General features: G+C 46.6%; 1 protein-coding gene across 2 annotated transcripts in view; it reads right to left on the bottom strand.

The window, feature by feature from the left end:
- The window catches only part of MAP2K6 (mitogen-activated protein kinase kinase 6), an 80,399-nt gene that overhangs the window by 40,521 nt on the left and 17,784 nt on the right, over nt 1-22,094 (bottom strand). For both annotated transcript variants that reach the window (XM_077188419.1, XM_077188418.1), the window contains exons 2-7: nt 10,543-10,609; nt 9,621-9,669; nt 6,011-6,124; nt 4,365-4,484; nt 3,699-3,815; nt 1,891-1,942 (exon numbers count right to left, since the gene is read on the bottom strand). In XM_077188419.1, the coding sequence (XP_077044534.1) occupies nt 1,891-1,942; nt 3,699-3,815; nt 4,365-4,484; nt 6,011-6,124; nt 9,621-9,669; nt 10,543-10,609 (519 nt within the window). The remainder of the gene's footprint in view (nt 1-1,890; nt 1,943-3,698; nt 3,816-4,364; nt 4,485-6,010; nt 6,125-9,620; nt 9,670-10,542; nt 10,610-22,094) is intronic.

The following is a 22,094-nucleotide window of genomic DNA, read 5'->3' as shown; positions in this document are numbered from 1 at the left end:
TGGGCTCTGATTTTAAGGACACAAAGCCTGACTGCAGCGTGAGCAGCAGCAGGAGAGTGGGAGCTCCCACCCCATGGAAATCAGGCCAGAGTCTCCTCTCCCTATTGCTGCCAGATTTGTCTCTTCCCATCGTGGCCACACAAATCCCTGTGTGTTCAGGCTCCTGAGGGCAGCTCCAATCCCCAGCAAAAGGGGAACTGAGGCACCCAGAGCTGGCAGGAGGTGACAGCCAGGGGAGCACAGAGGTGTTCTCCTGCAGAGCAGGGAGCTCTCTCTGAGGCCAATCCCAAATGGAAGTCCAGCACAGGTGACCCTGCTTTCTCTGGGATGCTCCAAAGGGAGCAAAAGATCCTGAAGATCTGTGCTGAAGATCCTGTGTCTCCACATGATAAAGAATTCAATGGAAGAGCTGCAACACCCTTTGAAGGATGCCAGGAGCTGTGTTTGAGCCCTGCTTATTAGAATTGTGGCTTTACAGCTCGTTAACATCTGCTCTCTAATCAGCATCCTGCAATCAGGTATCCAAAATCCCCACCCATCTGTCACTAGGCTGAAATAAGACAATTTTCTCTGGAAATCAAACCAGTGCACACAGAAACCCAGCAGCCAAGAGGGATTTCCACCTCCTGGGAGTGAGACAGAAGGCAGAAACTCTGCCCCAGCCCCAGGAAGAACAGAGGCAGTGCCACTGCCAGCTCCAGCTGAACTCTGCTGCTTCCCAGGCACTCTGTCCTTCCTCCTCAGGACAAATTGAAAAGGACCCTTTAAAAATAAAGGTGTCAAGCAGCCACTGCAGGTTTGTTTCTGAGTGTGCACAGCAGCTTTGAGACCCTCCAGAGGGGAAAGCATAAGAAGGGTTTAAGGAGGGGATCTATGATTTGATTTGAGGCTGGTTTAGGTGTCAGACTGCTCTGCTGCAAAGGGAAGCTCATGGAAGGGGTGAGGATGGGAGGATGAGGCTGGCAGGGAGATCCCTTGTGGAGTTTTATATATAAAACTTACACACTTATATATATAAAACTTTCTATATATTACTATATTCTAAAAGCTTAAACTCTAATTTCCCACCCTGTGATGTTACACACTTCTATTCAAACTCCACACCCACAATCCCAGTGCTATAATTTAATTTTGGAAGCCTTCTCCAAGGCCTCACATCCATGCAGTTTTCTCCTGGGGGTCAGAGCCTGGCAGCACAGAAAATCTCAAATTCCCAGCAGTAACCAGGCCTCCAACATCCCCTCCCAGTGCACAGAGCCTTGGAGCTGGGGCACAAACCTGGGCACAGCCTGCTCCAAGGCTTTCCAAGGAAATTCAGGGAAAAAGGCCCTGAATTTCACCCAGGTGATGGAGCACACCATGGCTTTAGGGAAACAGCCCTTCCTCCTCCCCTCAGGGAAACATAGGGAGCAGCAGGCAAATTTTAAGGAGCAAACAGCAGCCACTCCTCTGCCTGGGTTTTGCTGCAGTCATGAGATGCTGGGGAGCATTTCTGCTGTCAAAGGCTCACTCTGTCTGGGGTGTTTTGTCCCCTCCCACTGCACACCAGCACAGAGCCATGGAGAAGGGGCACAAACCTGGGCACAGCCTGCTCCAAGGCTTTCCAAGGTCAAGGAAAAAGGCCCTGAATTTCACCCAGGTGATGGAGCACACCATGGGTAGAGGGTTTAGTCATGGCTTTAGGGAAACAGCCCTTCCTCCTCCCCTCAGGGAAACACTGGGAGCAGCAGGCAAATTTTAAGGAGCAAACAGCAGCCACTCCTCTGCCTGGGTTTTGCTGAAGTCATGAGATGCTGGGGAGCATTTCTGCTGTCAGAAGCTGACTTTATCTGGGGTATTTTGGGAGCCCTTGCCAGGCTGAGAGCAGGGCAGGGTGTGCCTGGCACTCACCTCGGTGGATCACAGAGAGCTTGCTGTGGAGATGTTCTAGTGCTTTTACAATCTGAAACAACAAACCCAGAGTCAGTCCCAGCTGGCAGCACCACGAGGAGGAGGAAATGATACCTGGCTTCACCCCCAGGCCTGCCAGGAGGGCAGGAAAACCACATCCCCCAGGAGTCCTGCACCCTGCCAGCAGCCTGAGGGTTGGTGGGTGCCCAGGATCTTCCTGAGGGCTCCAGGACCTCAGTGAGAAGGGAAAGGAGCTGCAGGAGCTTCCCCAAACCGCCCACTGAGCCAGCTCTCCATCATGTGTGTGGATGAGCACATTTATGGATTATAAACCTCCAACATGTGTGTGGATGGGCACAAATATGGCTTGTAAACCATAAAGGAGCTGCAGGAGCCTCCCCACACCTCACACCGGGCCAGCTCTCCATCCTGTGTATGGATGGGCACATTCAGAGCTGCAGGAGCCTCCCCACACCTCACACCGGGCACATTTATGGCTTATAAACCATAAAGGAGCTGCAGGAGCTCCCCCAAACCTCACAGTGGGCCAGCTCTCCATTATTTGTGTGGATGGGCACATTCATGACTTGTAAACCATAAAGGAGCTGCAGGAGCCTCCCCACACCTCCCACTGGGCCAGCTCTCCATCATGTGTGTGGATGAGCACATTTATGGATTATAAACCATGAAGGAGCTGCAGGAGCTCCCCCAAATCTCACACTGGTTCAGCTCTCCATCCTGTGTGTGGATGAGCACATTTAAACCTCCAACATGTGTGTGGATGGGCACATTTATGGCTTATAAACCATAAAGGAGCTGCAGGAGCCTCCCCAAACCTCACAGTGGGCCAGCTCTCCATTATTTGTGTGGATGGGTACATTCATGGCTTGTAAACCATGAAGGAGCTGCAGGAGCTCCCCCAAACCTCACACTGGGCCAGCTCTCCATCATGTGTGTGGATGAGCACATTTATGGATTATAAACCTCCAACATGTGTGTGGATGGGCACAAATATGGCTTGTAAACCATAAAGGAGCTGCAGGAGCCTCCCCACACCTCACACTGGGCACATTTATGGATTAAAAACCATGAAGGAGCTGCAGGAGCTCCCCCAAATCTCACACTGGTTCAGCTCTCCATCATGTGTGTGGATGAGCACATTTATGGATTATAAACCTCCAACATGTGTGTGGATGGGCACAAATATGGCTTGTAAACCATAAAGGAGCTGCAGGAGCCTCCCCACACCTCACACTGGGCCAGCTCTCCATCATGTGTGTGGATGAGCACATTTATGGATTATAAACCTCCAACATATGTGTGGATGGGCACATTCATGGATTATAAACCATGAAGGAGCTGCAGGAGCTCCCCCAAATCTCACACTGGTACAGCTCTCCATCATGTGTGTGGATGGGCACATTTATGGATTATAAACCATAAAGGAGCTGCAGGAGCTCCCCCAAACCTCACACTGGGCCAGCTCTCCATCATATGTGTGGATGGGCACATTTATGGATTATAAACCTCCAACATGTGTGTGGATGGGCACAAATATGGCTTGTAAACCATAAAGGAGCTGCAGGAGCTCCCCCAAACCTCACAGTGGGCCAGCTCTCCATCCTGTGTGTGGATGGGCACATTTATGGCTTATAAATAACATCAGACCAGGCATGGGAATGGCCACATGGGCTGGCACATGGACCAGCCTCCTCCTGGTGCCCACAGAGCAGGGAGCTCAGCTCAGGCAGGGCCTGGCTTGGAGGAGAAACCCCTTTCCCTGCCCTCCTCACCCTGCTGCTACTCACAGAGACTGCAATTTTCCCCAGGATGTCCTCGGGGATCGTCAGGCCTTTGTCAATGACGTGTTTGTAGAATTTGTCCAGTGAGGTATCCATGAGCTCCATGCAAATCCACACATCTCCCTGCAAAGTAAAGCAAGAAGATACCCAGAGATTTGAACAAAACATCTTTCCTTTCCCTTCCTTTCTTTCCCTTTCCTTGAAATTTCCTTTCCTTTCCTTGAAATTCCCTTCCCTTCCCCTTTCCCCTTTCCTCTTTCCCTTTTTTTTTTGTTTTTTTAAACCCATTCAAAGCTGTCCTGGGCTCTCTTTTCCCTGCTCTGGAATTCAGTGCTGCTGTGCACATTCCCTACCATTTAGGGCATCCCCTTCCCAAAGCAGAGCCACGGTGATTTAGGAGCCCAGAAAATTATCAGGAACTGAGGCTCCCAATGCCCAGCCAGGAAAAGTTCAGCTCTGCAGAGCTGTGCTTCAAGCTCTTCAATAAATCCTCCTTTTCACGTGGATGAAACCAAGCCAGGGCAATTTTAACACTATGGGACCAGGCTGTCCCAAAACCACAGTGCCACATCCTTAGGCCAGGACTAAAACCTCCATGTCTAGGTGGAGATTAAACCCCTGGCAGCTGCAGGAAGTGCAGAGAAGTGGGAGTTGAGCCCCAGGAAGCCTCACCTCTCTGAAGAGTGCCCCGTAAAAGGTGACAGTGAAGGGACAATCCACTGTCCTCATGGAGATGTCCAGGTCCATCAGCAGCCTCTTCTGCTCCTGGCTGTTCACCGTGGCTCGGATGCGCTGCAGGAATGTTGATTATAACAATTATTAACAGCAGCTCAGGCTGGCTGCCCCAGGGCCTGGCACCACACCTGAGCACCCCCAGCACCCCTTGTGCCACCCCTCTGCCACCACTTTGCCACAGGCACATCCCCAGCCCAGCACCCATCAGGTGTTCACAAGGATGTTTATGGGTTTGGTCTGTCACATTCACGTTTTCTGAAAAATCCCTTCACCCAGGATTTTTATCCTGGGAAACTCCTCGGAGCAAAAGGAAAACAATTCTTATCTCATTTGATTTTCCTCTGTTTTGCTGCTTTGGAATGTGTTTGGAGATTGTTTACCCACAGGTGATTGTTCCATTGGATTCTGCTGGGAGTTGTTTTCACTCTTTGGCCAATCAGGGCCAAGCTGTGTCAGGACTCTGGAGAGAGTCATGAGTTTTCATTATTATCTTTTTAGCCTTCTGTCTTATCCTTTCTGTGTTCTTTAGTATAGTTCAGTTTAGTATTCTTTAATATAATATAGATCATAAAATAACAAATTAACCTTCTCAGAACATAAAGTCAGATTAATGATTCCTTCCTGCCATGAGGGTCCCTGCAAATACAATATTGACCCAATCCTTCAATATTTTGTCTTATGGACTCATGCTGCAGTGTGAGCTTTCTTAGCCAATCATGTTATGAGACACCAGCCTACAGTACTGCATTCTAAACTCCTTGTTCACCTTTGTAGCTACTTTTATTTTTTTCTGTATCTAGGATGGTCGGGATGGACGGAGATGAGAGATCGCTGCAGCCAGGTCATGGAATTTAGGATTTATTGCAAAGGGCCTGGGTGCAGGGCCCTGCTGGGAGCTGCCAGGCACAGCTCAGAGCAGTAAAGAGAGAGGGAGAGAGAGGTAAAGAGAGTGGTAAAGAGGATGAGAGAGCGAGGTTCCTGTTACAATACAATAAATCTTCTTCTGGTTGTGGAACTGGGGGTTTATTGCAAAGGGCCAAGTGCAGGGCCCTGCTGGGAGCTGCCAGCCACAGCTCAGAGCAGGACTGAGAGAAGAGAGGGAGAGAGAGGATGAGAGGGTAAGAGAGTAAGGGAGTGAGGTTCCTGCTACAATACAATAAATCTTCTTCTGTGTTGAATATTCCAATTCTCACTAACCACTCTAGTCCAAGATACAAATCCTACAGCATTTCCATACAGCCTGTAATAATCATTCCATTACCATACTGTGTTACATTTTAAACCCTACAAACTCCTCTTTGGGCCCCTTCTGCCAAGCTGTAGGCTCTGCTCTGAGCCTTGGGCCTGTCTGCAAGCAGAGGGTGTTGTTCCATCAAAAGGGGATCACCTTCAGCTGGCCACACCATTGTTTTCCAGTTGTTCAGTAACTGAGGGATCTCAAAGCTTGCTTTCATTTCAATCTCACTTATAGTTTCCACATTCTCAAGATCTTCTGCCAGACAATCCTATTGATAAGGCTTTCCTGTTCCCTCTTGCCCATCACCCCAGCCCCCAGAAGGGCAGAATGCCCCAGCTCAGGGTACCTTCACTGCCATGATCTGCCCGCTGGGCATGTGCCGCATCTTCTCCACCACGCCGTACGCGCCCCGGCCCAGCTCCGAGATGGGCTCCAGGTCATCGGCCTTCACCTCAAAGTTCTGGGGGACACAAGGCAGCAGAGCCCTGAGGGTTTGTGCTGAGCTCTGACCCCCCAGTGCAGCCCTGCAGCCCCCCCAGTGCAGCCCTGCAGCCCCCAGTGCAGCCCTGCTGTCCCCCAGTGCAGCCCTGCAGCCCCCCCAGTGCAGCCCTGCAGCCCCCTCAGTGCAGCCCTGCAGCCCCCCCAGTGCAGCCCTGCTGTCCCCCAGTGCAGCCCTGCTGTTCCCCCAGTGCAGCCCTGCTGTCCCCCAGTGCAGCCCTGCAGCCCCCCCAGTGCAGCCCTGCTGTCCCCCAGTGCAGCCCTGCAGCCCCCAGTGCAGCCCTGCTGTCCCCCACTGCAGCCCTGCTGTCCCCAGTGCAGCCCTGCAGCCACCCCAGTGCAGCCTGCTGTCCCCCAGTGCAGCCCTGCAGCTCCCCCAGTGCAGCCCTGCAGCCCCCCCAGTGCAGCCCTGCAGCCCCCCCAGTGCAGCCCTGCAGCCCCCAGTGCAGCCCTGCAGCCCCCCCAGTGCAGCCTTGCAGCCCCCTCAGTGCAGCCCTGCTGTCCCCCAATGCAGCCCTGCTGTCCCCCAGTGCAGCCCTGCAGCCCCCCCAATGCAGCCCTGCTGTCCCCCAGTGCAGCCCTGCTGTCCCCCAGTGCAGCCCTGCTGTCCCCCAATGCAGCCCTGCTGTCCCCCAGTGCAGCCCTGCAGCCCCCCCAGTGCAGCCCTGCCTGGCACATGCTCCCCCTGCTGTGCATCCCTTCCCCATCTGGGAGAAACTCCCAACCTTGGGAGTTTCTATAGATATAAATTATATATATTATATATAAATATAAATAAAAATAAATAAATATATATATAAAATAAATAATAAAATAGTAAATAATATTCAATATAGTTATATAATTTATATAATATACATTTATACTTATATTTATATTTATATTCATATTTATATTCATATTTATTTATTTTATACCTATATAGTTTAAAGAATATAATATTTAATAGATAAATTATATATATTACATACAGATTATAAATAATGAAATAATAAAAAATAATATTCATTATAGTTATGTATAACATATAGTATACAATATTTTTATATAACTTTATATTTTATTTATTTATTTTATATTTATATATTTTATTTATTATAGTATTAGATATATAAATTATAGTATATAGATTACATAGATATTATATAAATAATAAAATATTCAATATAGTTATATAATTTATATATCTACATATTTTATATTGATATTATATTTATATCTCTTAAATAATATAATATTTAATAGATAAATTATATATATTGCATATAGATTATAAATAATAAAATAAAAATAATATTCATTATTGTTATATATAAAATATATTATAAATAATGAAATTATAAAAAATAATATTCATTATAGTTATGTATAACATATAGTATACTATATTTTTATATAATTTTATATTTTATTTATTTTATATCTTTATATTTTAAATATTATAGTATTCGATATATAAATTATAGTATATAGATTATATAGATATTATATAAATAATAAAATATTCAATATAGTTATATAATTTATATATCTATATATTTTATATTGATATTATATTTATATCTCTTAAATAATATAATATTTAATAGATAAATTATATAAATTACATATAGATTATAAATAATAAAATAAAAATAATATTCATTAGTTATATATAATATATTATATTTTATGTAATTTTATATTTTATTTATTTTATATTTACATATTTAAACAATATAATATTAAATAGATAAATTATAGTATATAGATTACATAGCTACTATATAAATAATAAAATACTATATTTCTATATCTTAAGTAATAGATTTAATAGATAAATTGTATATCATACATATAAAGATATTTTTTAAATATACAATTAACAAATAAATAAAGAAATATTTATATTTATATTTATATTTATATTTATATTTATATTTATATTTATATTTATATTTATATTTATATTTATATAAATAAAAAGATAATGCAGGGCAATCAGCCAGCACCATGGTGGCCCCAGAGCTCTGAGGGGACATTGCTGATGGGCCAGTGTCACAACACCCCGGTCCCAGCAGGGGAAGGGTGGGAGGGACCTCGCCGGGGCCACCGGGTCCCTCAGTGCTGCGGAGCATCCTGGGCAGGGCTGGCACGGCAGGGCCATTCCTTCCTGTTGGAGCAGGGATTGGCTCTGCCCCTCTGCTGCACCCTCTTTCCACCTCCCAGCCTCTGCTCCAAATACAAAACCCAAAATGAAAGGAAAGCCTCCAAAATCAGGCATTTCAAACCATTATTGGGTTAGAGTTTCACTGCATAAATTACCCCACTGACACCGAGGCCTATCTTTTGCATATTTATTGTCCAGCTTTAAAAGTGCTTTTTTTTTGAATTCTGCTGTGCCTTTTCCTCCTATCAAAATCACTGTCCTAGGGTTTGTTTTTTTCCCTGATATATTTTCTAATCCAGGTGAATTGGTTTCCATGCTGCCAGAATAATTTCCTTCCAGGGCAGGAGCATTCACCCTGAGCTCAACTCCTGGAGGAGATGACCTTCAACATCAGCAAAGAGAAATATTTTGGGTGAAGGCTTTCAACCAGCAAAGGAACTTCAGAGGAGAGTAAAACAACCCTGTTAGCAAGCCCCTTGCTGGATAATGGTCATTTCCAGGGGATTAGCTGCACCTCAGTGCAGCAAGGAAGGAATTTCCATGGTGGAAAATATGCAGGGAGCCCACGTGCCAGGGGAGGCAGAGGGTGATGCTGGGCAGTGCCAAGCTCCAGCTCCCACCCACACAGCCCTGCCTGAGGAGCACAAAAACCAGGGGGCACTTTGGTACTTCTGCCTGCACGTGGCTCACAAACCCCCAGAGCTCAGGAGCTCCCAGGCTGGAGCTTCTCAGCTTTTATTCCTCCAGCAGCTGCTTTTTCTTTCAGGTAAAATGGGCTTTTAATGCTAATTATAACATTATAATGTTAATGATAACAATTATTAACATTATAATGTTAATGATAATATTATAATATTATAATGGTTTATATATATAAATTATATGCTAAGATATATAAATTATAATTTTAATTATATATAAATATAAATATAAATATAAATATAAATATAAATATAAATATAAATATAAATATAAATATGTTATATAAAATTATATGTTAAAATATATAAATTATAATGTTAATTATAAATATGAATAAATTATATAAAATATAAATATTATATATACAAAAATATGTTAACATAGATAAATTATAATGTTAATTATAATATATATATAAATATATATATAAACAAATTACATATAAATATATATATATATATATATATATATATAAAAATTATATGTTAACATATATAAATTATAATGTTAATTATAATTTTCTGCCCTTTCTGGGGGGTTGAAGTGAAGCAAAGCACAAGCAGCCAGCCCAGGATGGTCTCTGGTCCCAGAGGTCTCTCACTCTTACCTCCTCACCAATAGAGATGCAGGCTTTGGAGTCCAGATCTCTGGGTGGCCTGCATGAAAAAGAAAGGAAAAAGATTTGAAATATTCCCTACAAAGATCAATTTTCCCTCAGTGACTAAATCCAGCCCCCAAACCATCCCCTCACACCTTCCCTGCAGCCCTGAGCAGCCTCCTGGCTCTGCAGGATTAGCAGATCCACAAAGTCACCCCAAAAAAAGGGGGAAAAAAGCAACTGGAGCTGGCATTTCTCACACCCAGCCTGCCCCTGCAGGACCCCAGAGGGATTCACTGGGAAATCCAGGCAAGCACCAAATCCCTGCCAGCCTGCAGGAAAAGTGCATTAAATGGGCAGGAGCATCCAAAGCTGCTGCAAATCATCACCTCAGTCACACAGCACGGGCTGACAGGATAAAAACACTCAAACCACAGAAGCAAAGAAAGCCAGGCAGGCTGGGGATGCACAAAGGGCCCCAAAACCAGAGGGATTCCCTCTGCAAGGCTGAGCAGGCAACGGCATGAGTTTCATGCCTTGACCAAATGCCTGCTGCTCAAACTGGTGCCAAAGTGCCACACCAGTGGAAACTGGGGGCTCATTCTGGTTTTTAACTTTTTCTTTTTTTATCTTTTTCTTTTGCTCTTTATCTTTTTATCTTTTACTGCCTCATCCAGCAGCACACAGAGACTGAATGATGGGGCTGAGACCCGCTGGGAAATGCAAGGGCTGAGAAATTGTCACAGAATCCCAGAATGGTTTGGGTTGGAAGGGACCTTAAATGTCATTTAATTCCACTCCCTGCCATGGGTAGGGACAACTTCCACCATCCCAGGGTGCTCCAAGCTCCATCCAAGTGCCAGCCAAGGCTGGAGGGCAGCTGGAGCTTCGTGGTTTGCTTTTCATTCTGCCCCAGTGCTTGCAGACTTACGTGGAGCTTGTCTGTGGTTGCTCAAATGCTTCTTTAGGAATTTTCAGCCCAGGGTTTCTCTTCTTGCCTGGAAAACAAGAAAGAGGCAGAGTTAAAGAAAGGCACTTTTTGGTGGTTGTTGTTGTTTGGGATGATTTGTTTGGGGTTAATTTGCAAAACACAGCTTGTCTGTATTTGTTGAGCTCATTTAACAGAAATGCCCAGCCAGGCTGGTGGGGCAGACTCAGGGCACAGAGTTCAAACAGAAAGTGCCTTTGTTCAGCAGGGTTTCATTAAAACCTGTGAGCTCTGCCTGCCAACTTGGTCCAGAAAACAGGCAAGAGCTCTGGCAAAGGCAGGCCAGGAGAACATGCAAAGGGAAAGGTATTTCTGCTCCTACCCACATAGGAACCCTTCAAACGCTTCTCAGATTTAAAACCATTCCAGATACAGAACTTCAAACCCTGGCAGGATGAAACATCTTCTGAAAATTGCATCTGAAAGTGCAGATTGTGATTCTGTTTAACTGCACCTTTCATCTCCTGGTCACTACAGTTATGCAAACCCAGCAAAAATAAAGGAGAATTCCAGTTTGGAGGCTTCAAAGCCATTTGTTTCTATTCCCACTGACCAGCCAAGTTTTCTGAGCTGAGAAACACAAGAAGCTTTTTATGACTGCACAGATCCAGCCCCTGGGAGAAGACAACCTGGAAACATCACTCATGGCACCAAACCCCAAGGGAAACATCTGCCTGCTTGCCTGGGTGATAAAATCCCCCCAAAAGGCACAAGCATCTTACTGAGGTAGTCAGCATTTTTAATCTAACCATTTCTATTAATTACTCTTATTTTTTTTTAAGCAGGAGTTTTACTCTCTGTCCCAACCCTCTCTCTCAAACTTCACCTATAATTCGGCCTATCCCCCCCAAAAAAGGCACAATTTAATTGAGGTATTCGGCATTTTTAATCCAACCATTTCTATTAAATAATCTTTTTTTTTAAGCAGGATTTTCACTCTGTTCCCAACCCTCTCTCTCAAACTTCACCTACAATTTGGTCCATCCATATACTCGACCTAAAATTTGTTCCATCCCCCCCAAAAATGGCACAAGCATCTAACTGAGGTATTCAGCACATTTAATCTAACCATTTCTATTAATTACTCTTTTATTTAAGCAGGATTTTCCCTCTCTGTTCCCAATCCTCTCTCTCAAAGTTCACCTATACATGTCTGAATTTGTTTTTCCTTTTGACACATCAATAGATGCCTGTGCATCCCAGTGCCAGAGGGGTGCTGGATCAAAGGGCAGCACCCAGGGTGGAAAATGACCTGTATGAATCAATTAATCAATTCAGATTAGCTTTTTTTTTTTTTAGAGTTTTGGTTTTGGGTTGTTTTGTTGCTGTTGTTGTTGTTGCGGGTTTTTTAATTTTGTTTTTGTTTGCATTTTTTTAAAAGATTTTTTTGTTGTTTGGGTTTGGGGTTTTGGTGGAGGCTTTTTTTTTTTTTTTTTTTCCAATTTTAGTGGGTTTTTTGGTGTTTTTTAGTATTTTTTTTCTTCATCTGCTCCAAAAAAATGGACAAAATTTGACAAAGTCATTCCAGTATTGGGCAGGCTGCAAGAACCCAGCTGACACCTCGTGGGAACAGCATTTATTGGAAACCCCTATGCACACTCACTGCTGGGACTAGAAATCAACAGAGCTGTAAATGCACACAGGGGAAAAAATGGGGAAAAAACCCTCAATTCTCTGCTCCCAGGAGCTCCCACACTCACACAGGAAAAGCAAAATAAAAGCAGCAAGGTCATGGAGAGCACAAAGCACAGCTCTGAGCTTTCCCAAAAAGTAAAAGCTGGTGTGTAAGGAAGGGAAAACTGCTCTAAAAACCAGTGAGGGAATTCCTACAGGGAGCAGACCTGCTCTTTGACCCCTTTCCTTCCAGTTTTTTGGTCGTATCCAAGAGGTAGAAGTGAGGAGCAAACCCTGCTGTGCTGGTGCTCCAGATTCCCTCTCCAGATTCCTCTTATCCTAAAAAAGGAATCTCAAAAATACAGGTCTGGCAGTGCAGGCCAATGTGGTTTGAACACTGAAGATCTTCAGCAAAGTTTTATTCTGTTGAGTTTTCCATTCAGGATGAGTGGGACTCTTTGGAATGGGACTCTGGGTGGAAAATTTGGGATTTTTTCCCTTCCTGGGTTCTGGTGGGGTTTTGGGTTCTGCTCATTCTGGGCTTCACCACCTTCACCTACACAGTCATGGACGTGCTAAGGAGCATAGCCCAGGAGTGAAATCCTGCAAAGACCAAATTTTAGTGGGGATTTTGGGGTGATTTGTGCTCTTTGAGGGGGCATCTTGGGGTTTGGCCCTTCCTGGGCCATGGTGGGGATCGAGGAACCATTTTGGTTTGTAGAGTTCTCCTCCATCTGTGGTTTGAACATTGAAGATCTTCAGCAGATTTTTATTCTGTTGAGTTTTCCATTCAGGATGAGTGGGACTCTTTGGAATGGGACTCTTTGGAATGGGACTCTGGGTAGAAAATTTGGGATTTTTTGCCCTCCTTGGGTTGTGTTGGAATTTTGGGTTGGGAAGCCAAAGCACTGTTGGGGAGCCACATTGATTTGCAGAGTTCTCTGGTGCTGGGTGCTCCACATTCCCTCTCCTGCCCAAGCTGTGCCAAGAGCACCTCAGATCTGTGGGATGTTCAATGGCAGAGCTGTTCTGGATGCTGGTATGTTATCCTAAAAGAGGAATCTCAAAAATACAGGTCTGGCAGTGCAGGCCAATGTGGTTTGAACACTGAAGATCTGCAGCAAAGTTTTATTCTGTTGAGTTTTCCATTCAGGATGAGTGGGACTCTTTGGAATGGGACTCTGGGTAGAAAATTTGGGATTTTTTGCCCTCCTTGGGTTGTGTTGGAATTTAGGGCTGGGAAGCCAAAGCACTGTTTGGGATCCACATTGATTTGCAGAGTTCTCTGGTGCTGGGTGCTCCACATTCCCTCTCCTGCCCAAGCTGTGCCAGGAGCACCTCAGACCTGTGGGATATTTAATGGGAGAGCTGTTCTGGATGCTGGCACCTTATCCAAAAAGAGGAATCTCAAAAATACAGGTCTGGCAGTGCAGGAAAACAAATTCCCTGCAAACAAATTCCCTGCAAACAAATTCCCTGCTCCTCCGGCCTTTCCCAAGCTGCCATCCCAGCCTCTCTCTGCATCCTCAAGGAAATGAGACAGGTGCAGGAAAAGCATCTTCAAACTGATTTTGCACAGGAAAAGAAGACACAAAAATCCACCAAACTGCCTGTGGAGGATCTAACTGCTTCTTTTAGGGCTGAACTGTCCCTGTGAGCACTCAGCAGCTCCTCCTGGCAAACCCCAAGGATTCACTTTGCTGCAGTCACACTGGCACGACCGAAATCAAACAAGAAACGGGCACAAATTTGCTCTGTTATTCACTTTGTTCCATTTATCCTTCAAGGCTTTGCTTGCACTACCCTGTGGGCTGTCCCCAGGCTCAGGAACCTGCTGTGGGAGGGAGGGAGAAAATGAATCCACTGGGAATTTTGACTTGAACTGCACCCAGAACAGGTTGTGCAGTGTTGAATCTTATCTTGGTTCACGAGTGGTGTCAGCAGAACCAGGGAGCAAAAAGCCAAACCCAAATAAACACTAAAAGCCTTTCCTCCTAGGGAAATAAAATCTGCATTTTGGGGAGTTTATTTTCCTTGTCTCTTCTTCACAGAATACAATATTTTGAAACTTTGCCATTTTTTTGAAGCACAATCTGTCCGTGCCTCGGAGCTGCCAAGGCACAGGCAGAATTTACCATTCTTTGGGGTTTTCTTTTCAAGAAAGAAGAAAGCAACAACAGCAGCTTGAGGAAGACGTGGATTCCATGATGGCAGCAGGAGGAGGGATGGGAAATGGGAATTGCCATGGCCAGGATTTGCACCTGCAGCAGCCAGAGGTGTGTGGGTGGTGGAGGCTGTGCTGACTTTATGGTTATTGAATGAATCCTGGGCTGAAATCAGGCGATTTCGTGGCTTTTAACTGGATCAGGCCAAATTTCTGAGCTCCTTTTGTTCCAACATGCAAAGCACTCGTCCCTCCAAGCCTCTGGGGCCAAGGTCTGTGAGTGGTTTGCAGGAAGCAGCAGCAATCCTGAGCAGGGCACTGCTTTAAACCCAAAATCAGCAGCAGAGCCACCCCAGCAGGCTGCAGGGGATGCAGGAACCTGGATCCCCATTCACTCCAGAATTCAGGAGTCCAGCTCACACCACTGACTTTCTCCCCCAACACAAACACACTTAAAAGGCTTTTTTTTTCTTAAAAAAAAGGAAAAGAATATTTGGAAGTCTGAAGATCAGTTCTGTTCAATAGGAACTGCCAAGCAAGTGTCTCTGTGTCAAAATAAAATCCTCCAGTTTGCCAGAGCAGACTCAGCTTGGGGAGCATTAAAATCATCTGCACAGGAGCTCCAAATGCGGGGGCAGCTTAATAACACACAAAATGGGATGGTACCTGTTCCATGCACCAGAAAACCAGTATTTTCCAGAGTGTTTTTGTGAATCATGACTATTTTTAGCTTTGTTTCCTGGACAAAACCACCGTGTGTGTTTATCTGTGCTGCCTGTGGCCCCTCTCAGCCCCACCTGACACAGAAACTGAGCTTTTGGAGATTGCAAATCTGGGCAAAGCAGGTGGTTCAATAACAGAGTCAGGGACTGAAAGACAAAAGCCACCCAAGGCAGGCACCAGGAATCCACACAGGTGCTTCAGACACCAAATAACAGCACAGGGCTCCAGCCTGGGGCACATCCCAGCAGTGCAGAGGGGATTTTCCTGCAATCCCTGGGGATCTGCAATAAGGAAAGCCCTGGTGAACCACCACACACAGCTCCAAGTCTAAATGTGGCTCCTTCTGCAGAGGGCTCTGCTGGTGGCTCAGCAGATGGGATGGTGCATCTGCTCCCCAGCACCCAAAAAAACACAAATTTTCTGTGTAAACAAGCCCTGGAGCTTTGCTGGTCCCTGAGCCTTCGAGCTAAAGCTCATTTGAGAGCTCTCCCTGCAATTTGGCACATGGAGACATCCACAAGCACTTGACTCCAAAGCCAAGTTTGAAGAATAATTGAGGGAGAAAGAACCAAGCCTGGTTTGGAGTGATGCTGAGAGACATCTCCAGAATGCAGTTTTGATAAACAAAACTTCCAGGGTGTCTGTGACATTAAGCAGAAGCTTAAATCTGCTTGCTTTTAGCAAAGAAAACCCCAAAAACTCACAGTAAACACTGAACTGGTGCTGCAGAAGGTGTCACCTTTACAAAGCAAGTTTCCTGGAAATTCTTTCCTGCAAGCTCCCTCTCAGGATGAGAGGAAACAGCCTCAAGCTGTGCTCTGTGCTCTCCATGACCCTGCTGCTTCTATTTTGCTTTTCCTGTGTGGGATTGGGAGCTCCTGGGAGCAGAGAATTGAGGGGTTTTTCCCCAAGCTGTGCCTGGGGAGGTTCAGATCAGAAATAAGGAGGAATTTCTTCTCCAAAAGAGTGGCCAGGGCAGTGGTGGCATCACCACCCCTGAACAGACACAGGGACGTGGTTTAGTGGTGACCTTGGAAGTGCTGGGTTAATGTTTGGATTCAATGAGCTTGGAGAGCTTTCCCACCCTCGATGATTCCCTGATTTTGGGGTTCTTGTTTGGATTCCATGTTCTTGTTTGGATTCCACGTTCTTGTTTGGATTCCAAGCTCTCCATGAGCTTGGAGAGCTTTTCCACCCTCAATGATTCCCTGATTTTGGGGTTCTTCTTTGGATTCCATGAGCTTGGAGAGCTTTTCCACCCTTAATGATTCCCTGATTTTGGGGTTCTTCTTTGGATTCCAAGCTCTTGTTTGGATTCCAAGCTCTCCAAGAGCTTGGAGAGCTTCTCCACCCTCGATGATTCCCTGATTTTGGGGTTCTTGTTTGGATTCCATGAGCTTGGAGAGCTTTCCCACCCTTAATGATTCCCTGATTTTGGGGTTCTTGTTTGGATTCCACAAGCTTGGAGAGCTTTTCCACCCTCAATGATTCCCTGATTTTGGGGTTCTTGTATGGATTCCATGAGCTTGGAGAGCTTTTCCAACCTCAGTGATTCCCTGATTTTGGGGTTCTTGTATGGATTCCATGTTCTTCATTGGATTCCAAGCTCTCCATGAGCTTGGAGAGCTTCTCCACCCTCAATGATTCCCTGATTTTGGGGTTCTTGTTTGGATTCCATGTTCTTGTTTGGATTCCAAGTTCTCCATGAAGTTCTTGTCTGGATTCCATGTTCTTGTTTGGATTCCAAGTTCTCCATGAAGTTCTTGTCTGGATTCCATGTTCTTGTTTGGATTCCAAGTTCTCCATGAGCTTGGAGAGCTTTTCCTTCCCTGATTTTGGGGTTCTTGTTTGGATTCAATAAGCTTGGAGAGGTTTTCCACCCTCGATGATTCCCTGAGTTTGGGGTTCTCGTTTGGATTCCATGAGCTTGGAGAGCTTTTCCTTCCCTGATTTTGGGGTTCTTGTTTGGATTCAATAAGCTTGGAGAGCTTTTCCACCCTCGATGATTCCCTGATTTTGGGGTTCTTGTTTGGATTCCATGTGCTTGGAGAGCTTTTCCACCCTCGATGATTCCCTGATTTTGGGGTTCTTGTTTGGATTCCACGAGCTTGGAGAGCTTTTCCACCCTCGGTGATTCCCTGATTTTGGGGTTCTGAGGGCAGCACTTGGCTGCAGCACCCCTGGAAGCTCCTGTGCCCCAGAACTGACCCCGACTGCTCCTGCAGGGCCCAACCAACCCCAAGAACCAAACCAGACCTGAGAGCAGAATTGGGACAGGAAAAAAAAACCCTGACTCAATGAGAACACATTAAACACTTTGCTGTGAAGGTCTCAAAGCCAGTTCCTGAGGGAGGGGAGGAAACCACATTTTCCATTTAACCTCTTCCCACTGACAGAGCACAGGGATGGGTGCTTTAACCCCCCTCAATTAAACAGCAATATTTAATTGAAAAATGAAACTTCAGAATTTCAGTGAAAAGAGCAGAGAATAACAAAGAAAGGGAGGACAGAAGAATTTGCTGCCCGCATGGGCTGTAACAGAAAATAAACTTTGACTTCTGAAGGAAAATCCCAGTCTCCAGACTTTTCACTGCAGTCAAAAACTTTTTGTGATATAATCCAAAATAAATGGTTCCTTGCCACAAAAAGCTCCTATTTCCTTCAAAGGATATTAACTAGTTCTGTCTTCACCACAATTTATTATTAAAAATGTGTTCAATAGCCATGCAGCAACATTTCCTTTCAAGCAACACTCTTAGTCATAGAACTTGCTGGTAAAATTTCACAGGCAGGAAATGCCTCTTTCTCCCATATTTTAGGAGATAAAAGTGGCTCATTTATGATTCCTGTCTCTCCCAAGGATTTTTTGTGTGATTTCTTGGAAGGTTTTGAAAGCTAAATGATCTGGTTTTCCCCTATCAGCTGCAGTCTCTGTGTGAGCAAACTCCCACCTCAAAAACGAGGGCAAACTGGGAATGTTTGGTGGGTTTCCATGGAAGAAAAGTGAATTTTGGCAGCTCCCAAGGCTCCACAACCCAAGTCTGACCTGATCCTGAAGCGCCACTTTGCAGAGGGACAGGACCCATGGCCATGGCTTAGGTGCAAAACTCCCAACCCAGATGGTTCTGGCAAAACCAAGGAATTAAGAATATTTCATTTGTGTCCCAGCCACCCTGGAGATGCTGAGCAGGAGGAAGTTCCTCGTGCAAAGCCTTGGTGTGCAAGTGCAAGGGGCTTCTTTTATCCACAGCTCTGCTCCAGCCCACATTTCAACAACAATGGTGGGTTTGGTGCTATCAGAGAAAAGTTTAAGCCTTGCAGGACACCTGGAAATGCCCAAATCTCTGAGAAATTCACTTGTGAACCCTCCTGGACACAAACACTGAGATATCTCAAAGCAGCACCCAGGACAGAGCAGGGTCACCATGAGCAACTGCTGCTGTAGGTGTAGCACCCTTGTATTTAAATATATTTTGACAAAACGAACAAAGAAGTGAAAAAAAAATATTTTTAGCAAGTATTACAAATCATCTCACAGGTTCATTATTTATATTTGTGAGTTCTTGTGGCTGTTTCTCAGAGCATCCTGGCACAGCTGAGGGCTGGGGATGTCCTGTCTGTCACCTGCCCCAGCTCCTCACCACTGCCCAGTGCTCAAGGTCTGAAGCCCTCAATCCTGCCCAGGTCTCTCCCCCAAGGAATTCAATTCTTCCCCCACACGTGGGGACATCCCAGGCCAGTGTGAGAGGAGCATTCCTGGTGTCCCCAGGGTCAGACCCTGCCCACTCCTGACTAAACAAGGGCCACGAGCACAGCGCGGGGCTCCCTGTGAGCTGAAAAATGAAAACACACACAGAGATGACAAAGTCTCCTCTCAGTGAGTGGGCCTGAGGAGAAGCCCTGCTGCTGGAGCTGTACCAGGGCTCCTGCTGGCTCCACCCCAGCTGAAATGGAAACCCAGCCCTCCCAGAGAACAAAGAAGGGGAACATTCCTCGAGCAGCCACTTGTGGTGGGTTTTGTAGCACAAAACCCTGGCGGCCACATCCCCACGTGTCACCTCCACAGTGATTTCTGCACCACCACCTTCCTCCCACAGGCTCCAAAGAGGTGAAACCCGCTGAAATTTGTGGAAGCAGGCTCTGGATTGTAGATTTAAATGCCTTTGGGGATGGAGCTGCAGGTGACAGGGAGGGGGGTGCTGGTGACAGTGGTTTGGTGACCGTGGTGGGGAGGCACAAGCTTAAAATCCACTTTCTTTTAGCAAAGAAAACCCCAAAACCTCACAGTAAATACTGAACTGGTGCTGAAGAAGGTGCCACCTTTACAAAGCCTTTCCTGCAGGTTCCATCTCAGGATGAGAGGAAACAGCCCCAAGCTGTGCCTGGGAAGGTTCAGATTAGAAGGTTCTCTCACCCCTTCTGCCCCTCTGGCTGGGTTGTGTGCCTTGGCAACATTCTGGTAAAGGTGCCTAAATGCCCTTTGTGCCAGGGACAGGCTGGGTGAGTGGCTGAGCTGTGCCCACCATCCAGTTTGTAAATGCAGAGTTTTAGCCAAGCCCCAATTTCTGGAGAAAAGCAAAATCCAGGTGTTCATGTAAGCACCAATGGTACAGAAAAGTGGGTCTGAAAATCTGGTTTAGGACCCCTCATTAAGCCACAAAAAGAATTTAATATGTGAGAGATGTTTAAAAGCTGTAGAAGTTTCCAGCAAAAAGGGACGGGATGAGGTGGATTTGTGCTTTATTTTTCTCTTTGAAACCTGAGGGAGCTGCTCTCCCTTAGCCCTGCCAGAAAGTGGCGAAGTGCCACTGGCTGCTCCTCCACCACTGCAGCTGGATGTGCTGGAAGCCATGGAGATGGCCCAGGGATGGTGGTGCAGGACAGGGACATTCCCCACACCTCCTTTATCTGTGCCTTGCCTCGTGGCTGTTTGCAGCAGCTCCTTGGAAACAGCAAAACTGAGATGTGTTTCCTTAACAACACTTCTGGGCTGCAGGGGAATGGAGCTGAACCTGCCACGCTCCTGGGGCTGAGGTGGCTCCCAGCTCCAGCCTCTCCTCCTCTGCTCTGGGTGCCATGGAGCTGCTGGCACATCCAGCCCTGAGCACCAGCCCCACGGTGTCCACACTGCAACTCACACCTTCGTGCATGAATTAAAGCAGTATTTATTTTCCTTTCTGTCTTTAGGAGTCATATTTTGGGTCAGGCAGCAGGGAAGGCAAGAGCACTTTCATGGCTGTGGTGAATTTTTACAAGAGAGTGTACCAAGAGCACTTTCATGGCTGTGGTGAATTTTTACAAGAGAGTGTACCAAGAGCACTTTCATGGCTGTGGTGAATTCTTACAAGAGAGTGTACCAAGAGCACTTTCATGGCTGTGGTGAATTTTTACAAGAGAGTGTACCAAGAGCACTTTCATGGCTGTGGTGAATTTTTACAACGTGTACCAAGAGAGCACAACAGGAAACCCTGAAACCCTGGCACACCACAGGAGCAGAGGATGCTGCACTGGCATCCCAGCTTAATCCCTGGCATGGCCTGGCATGGCCTGGCACAGTGACCCCACTGACCAGGCACCAGCTGATCCCAAACCCCCCATGACACCATCAGCACCCACAGGCAAAGGTGGGGATGCAACTCACTGTCCTGTCCTGAGGGTGGCCATGGCCAGCTCCTGTCTGTGCCCCAGCACCCAGATGTGCCCCAGCATGTGTCTGTGCACCAACATCCAGCTGTGCCCCAGCATCCAGATGTCTCCAGCATCCAGATGTGCCCCAGCACCCATCCCTGAACCCAACACCCACCCCTGTCCCAGCACCCAGATGTGTCCCATCACCCAGATGTGTCCCAGCACCCATCCATGTCCCCAGCACCCATCCCTGTCCCAGCACCTCTGTCCCAGCATCCAGATGTGTCCCAGAACCCATCCCTGTCCCAGCACCCATCCCTGTCCCAGCACCCATCCCTGTCCCAGCATCCAGATGTGCACCAGCACCCACATATCCCCAGCACCCACACGTCCCCAGCACCCCTCTGTGTCCCCAGCACCCCTCCATGTCCCAGCACCCACCTATCCATGTCCCCAGCACCCATCCCTGCCCCAGCACCCATCCATGTCCCTAACAGCCAGATGTGCCCCAGCAGCCGCCCCTGTCCCAGCTCCACCCCTTGCCCCAGGCTCTCTCCACCTCAGGGCTGCACTCGCTGCTCTGACTCAGCCCCACAAGCTGTAATGAACTCTTTGGGCAGGAGAGGCTCCAAACCAAAATAGCAGGGCTGAGCAGGGAGAGGTGAGGTGCACCCGCTGAACTGGGGCAGCCTTGAGCAGAGCCAGGGTTATTTGTGTCCCTGCTGAGGCACCCACACGGCCCAGACAAAGATCTGCAGCTCTGCTGCCAGGTAAAATCACAAGGGCAGGGCTTGGTGCCTGCCTCAGCCCGGCCTCCAGCAGGAGAAGCTCTGAAGAGCAGCAGAAGAAAACTGGAACTGTTTTGCTGGAACAGGCAGAGCAGGGAGCTCTGCAATAAGGACTCCAGCAGACTCAATCTGCGGCTCCTGTGGTGCAGACATGGACAGAAATGTCACCAAACTCTGCAAATATCAGGAGCTATTTGCCTGCCTTTCAGCAAGCTCTGTATTTCAGTAATTCCATTTTGAAGGTAATTTCCTGATTGGGGCTAATCTCTTTTACTCTGCCCATTTTCCTCTTAACACACCCTGCAAAAGGGCTGCAGGCTGCTGGGTTACTCGTGACAATACTGAAACCAGAGGATGCCATTTCTCCTTGTTTATCTGCACATTTTGGTTACCAGACTCTGTCTGTCCCTCTGATAAGAGTGCATTTCCAAATCTCAGAGGAGTTCAGACCCGCTGAGTGCAAAGACAGAGATCAGAGGTGGGATCCTGTGCAAGACATGCCCTGGAGGGGGCTGCAGGGACCCCGGGCAGCTGATACAGCTTTGAGGCAGCTCTGGAACCCCCCACCAAACAGACCT

The sequence above is a fragment of the Agelaius phoeniceus genome, chromosome 19 (genome assembly GCF_051311805.1).
Source record: "Agelaius phoeniceus isolate bAgePho1 chromosome 19, bAgePho1.hap1, whole genome shotgun sequence".
Taxonomy (NCBI): Eukaryota; Metazoa; Chordata; class Aves; order Passeriformes; family Icteridae; genus Agelaius; species Agelaius phoeniceus.
This window is presented reverse-complemented; position numbering and strand designations above follow the sequence as displayed.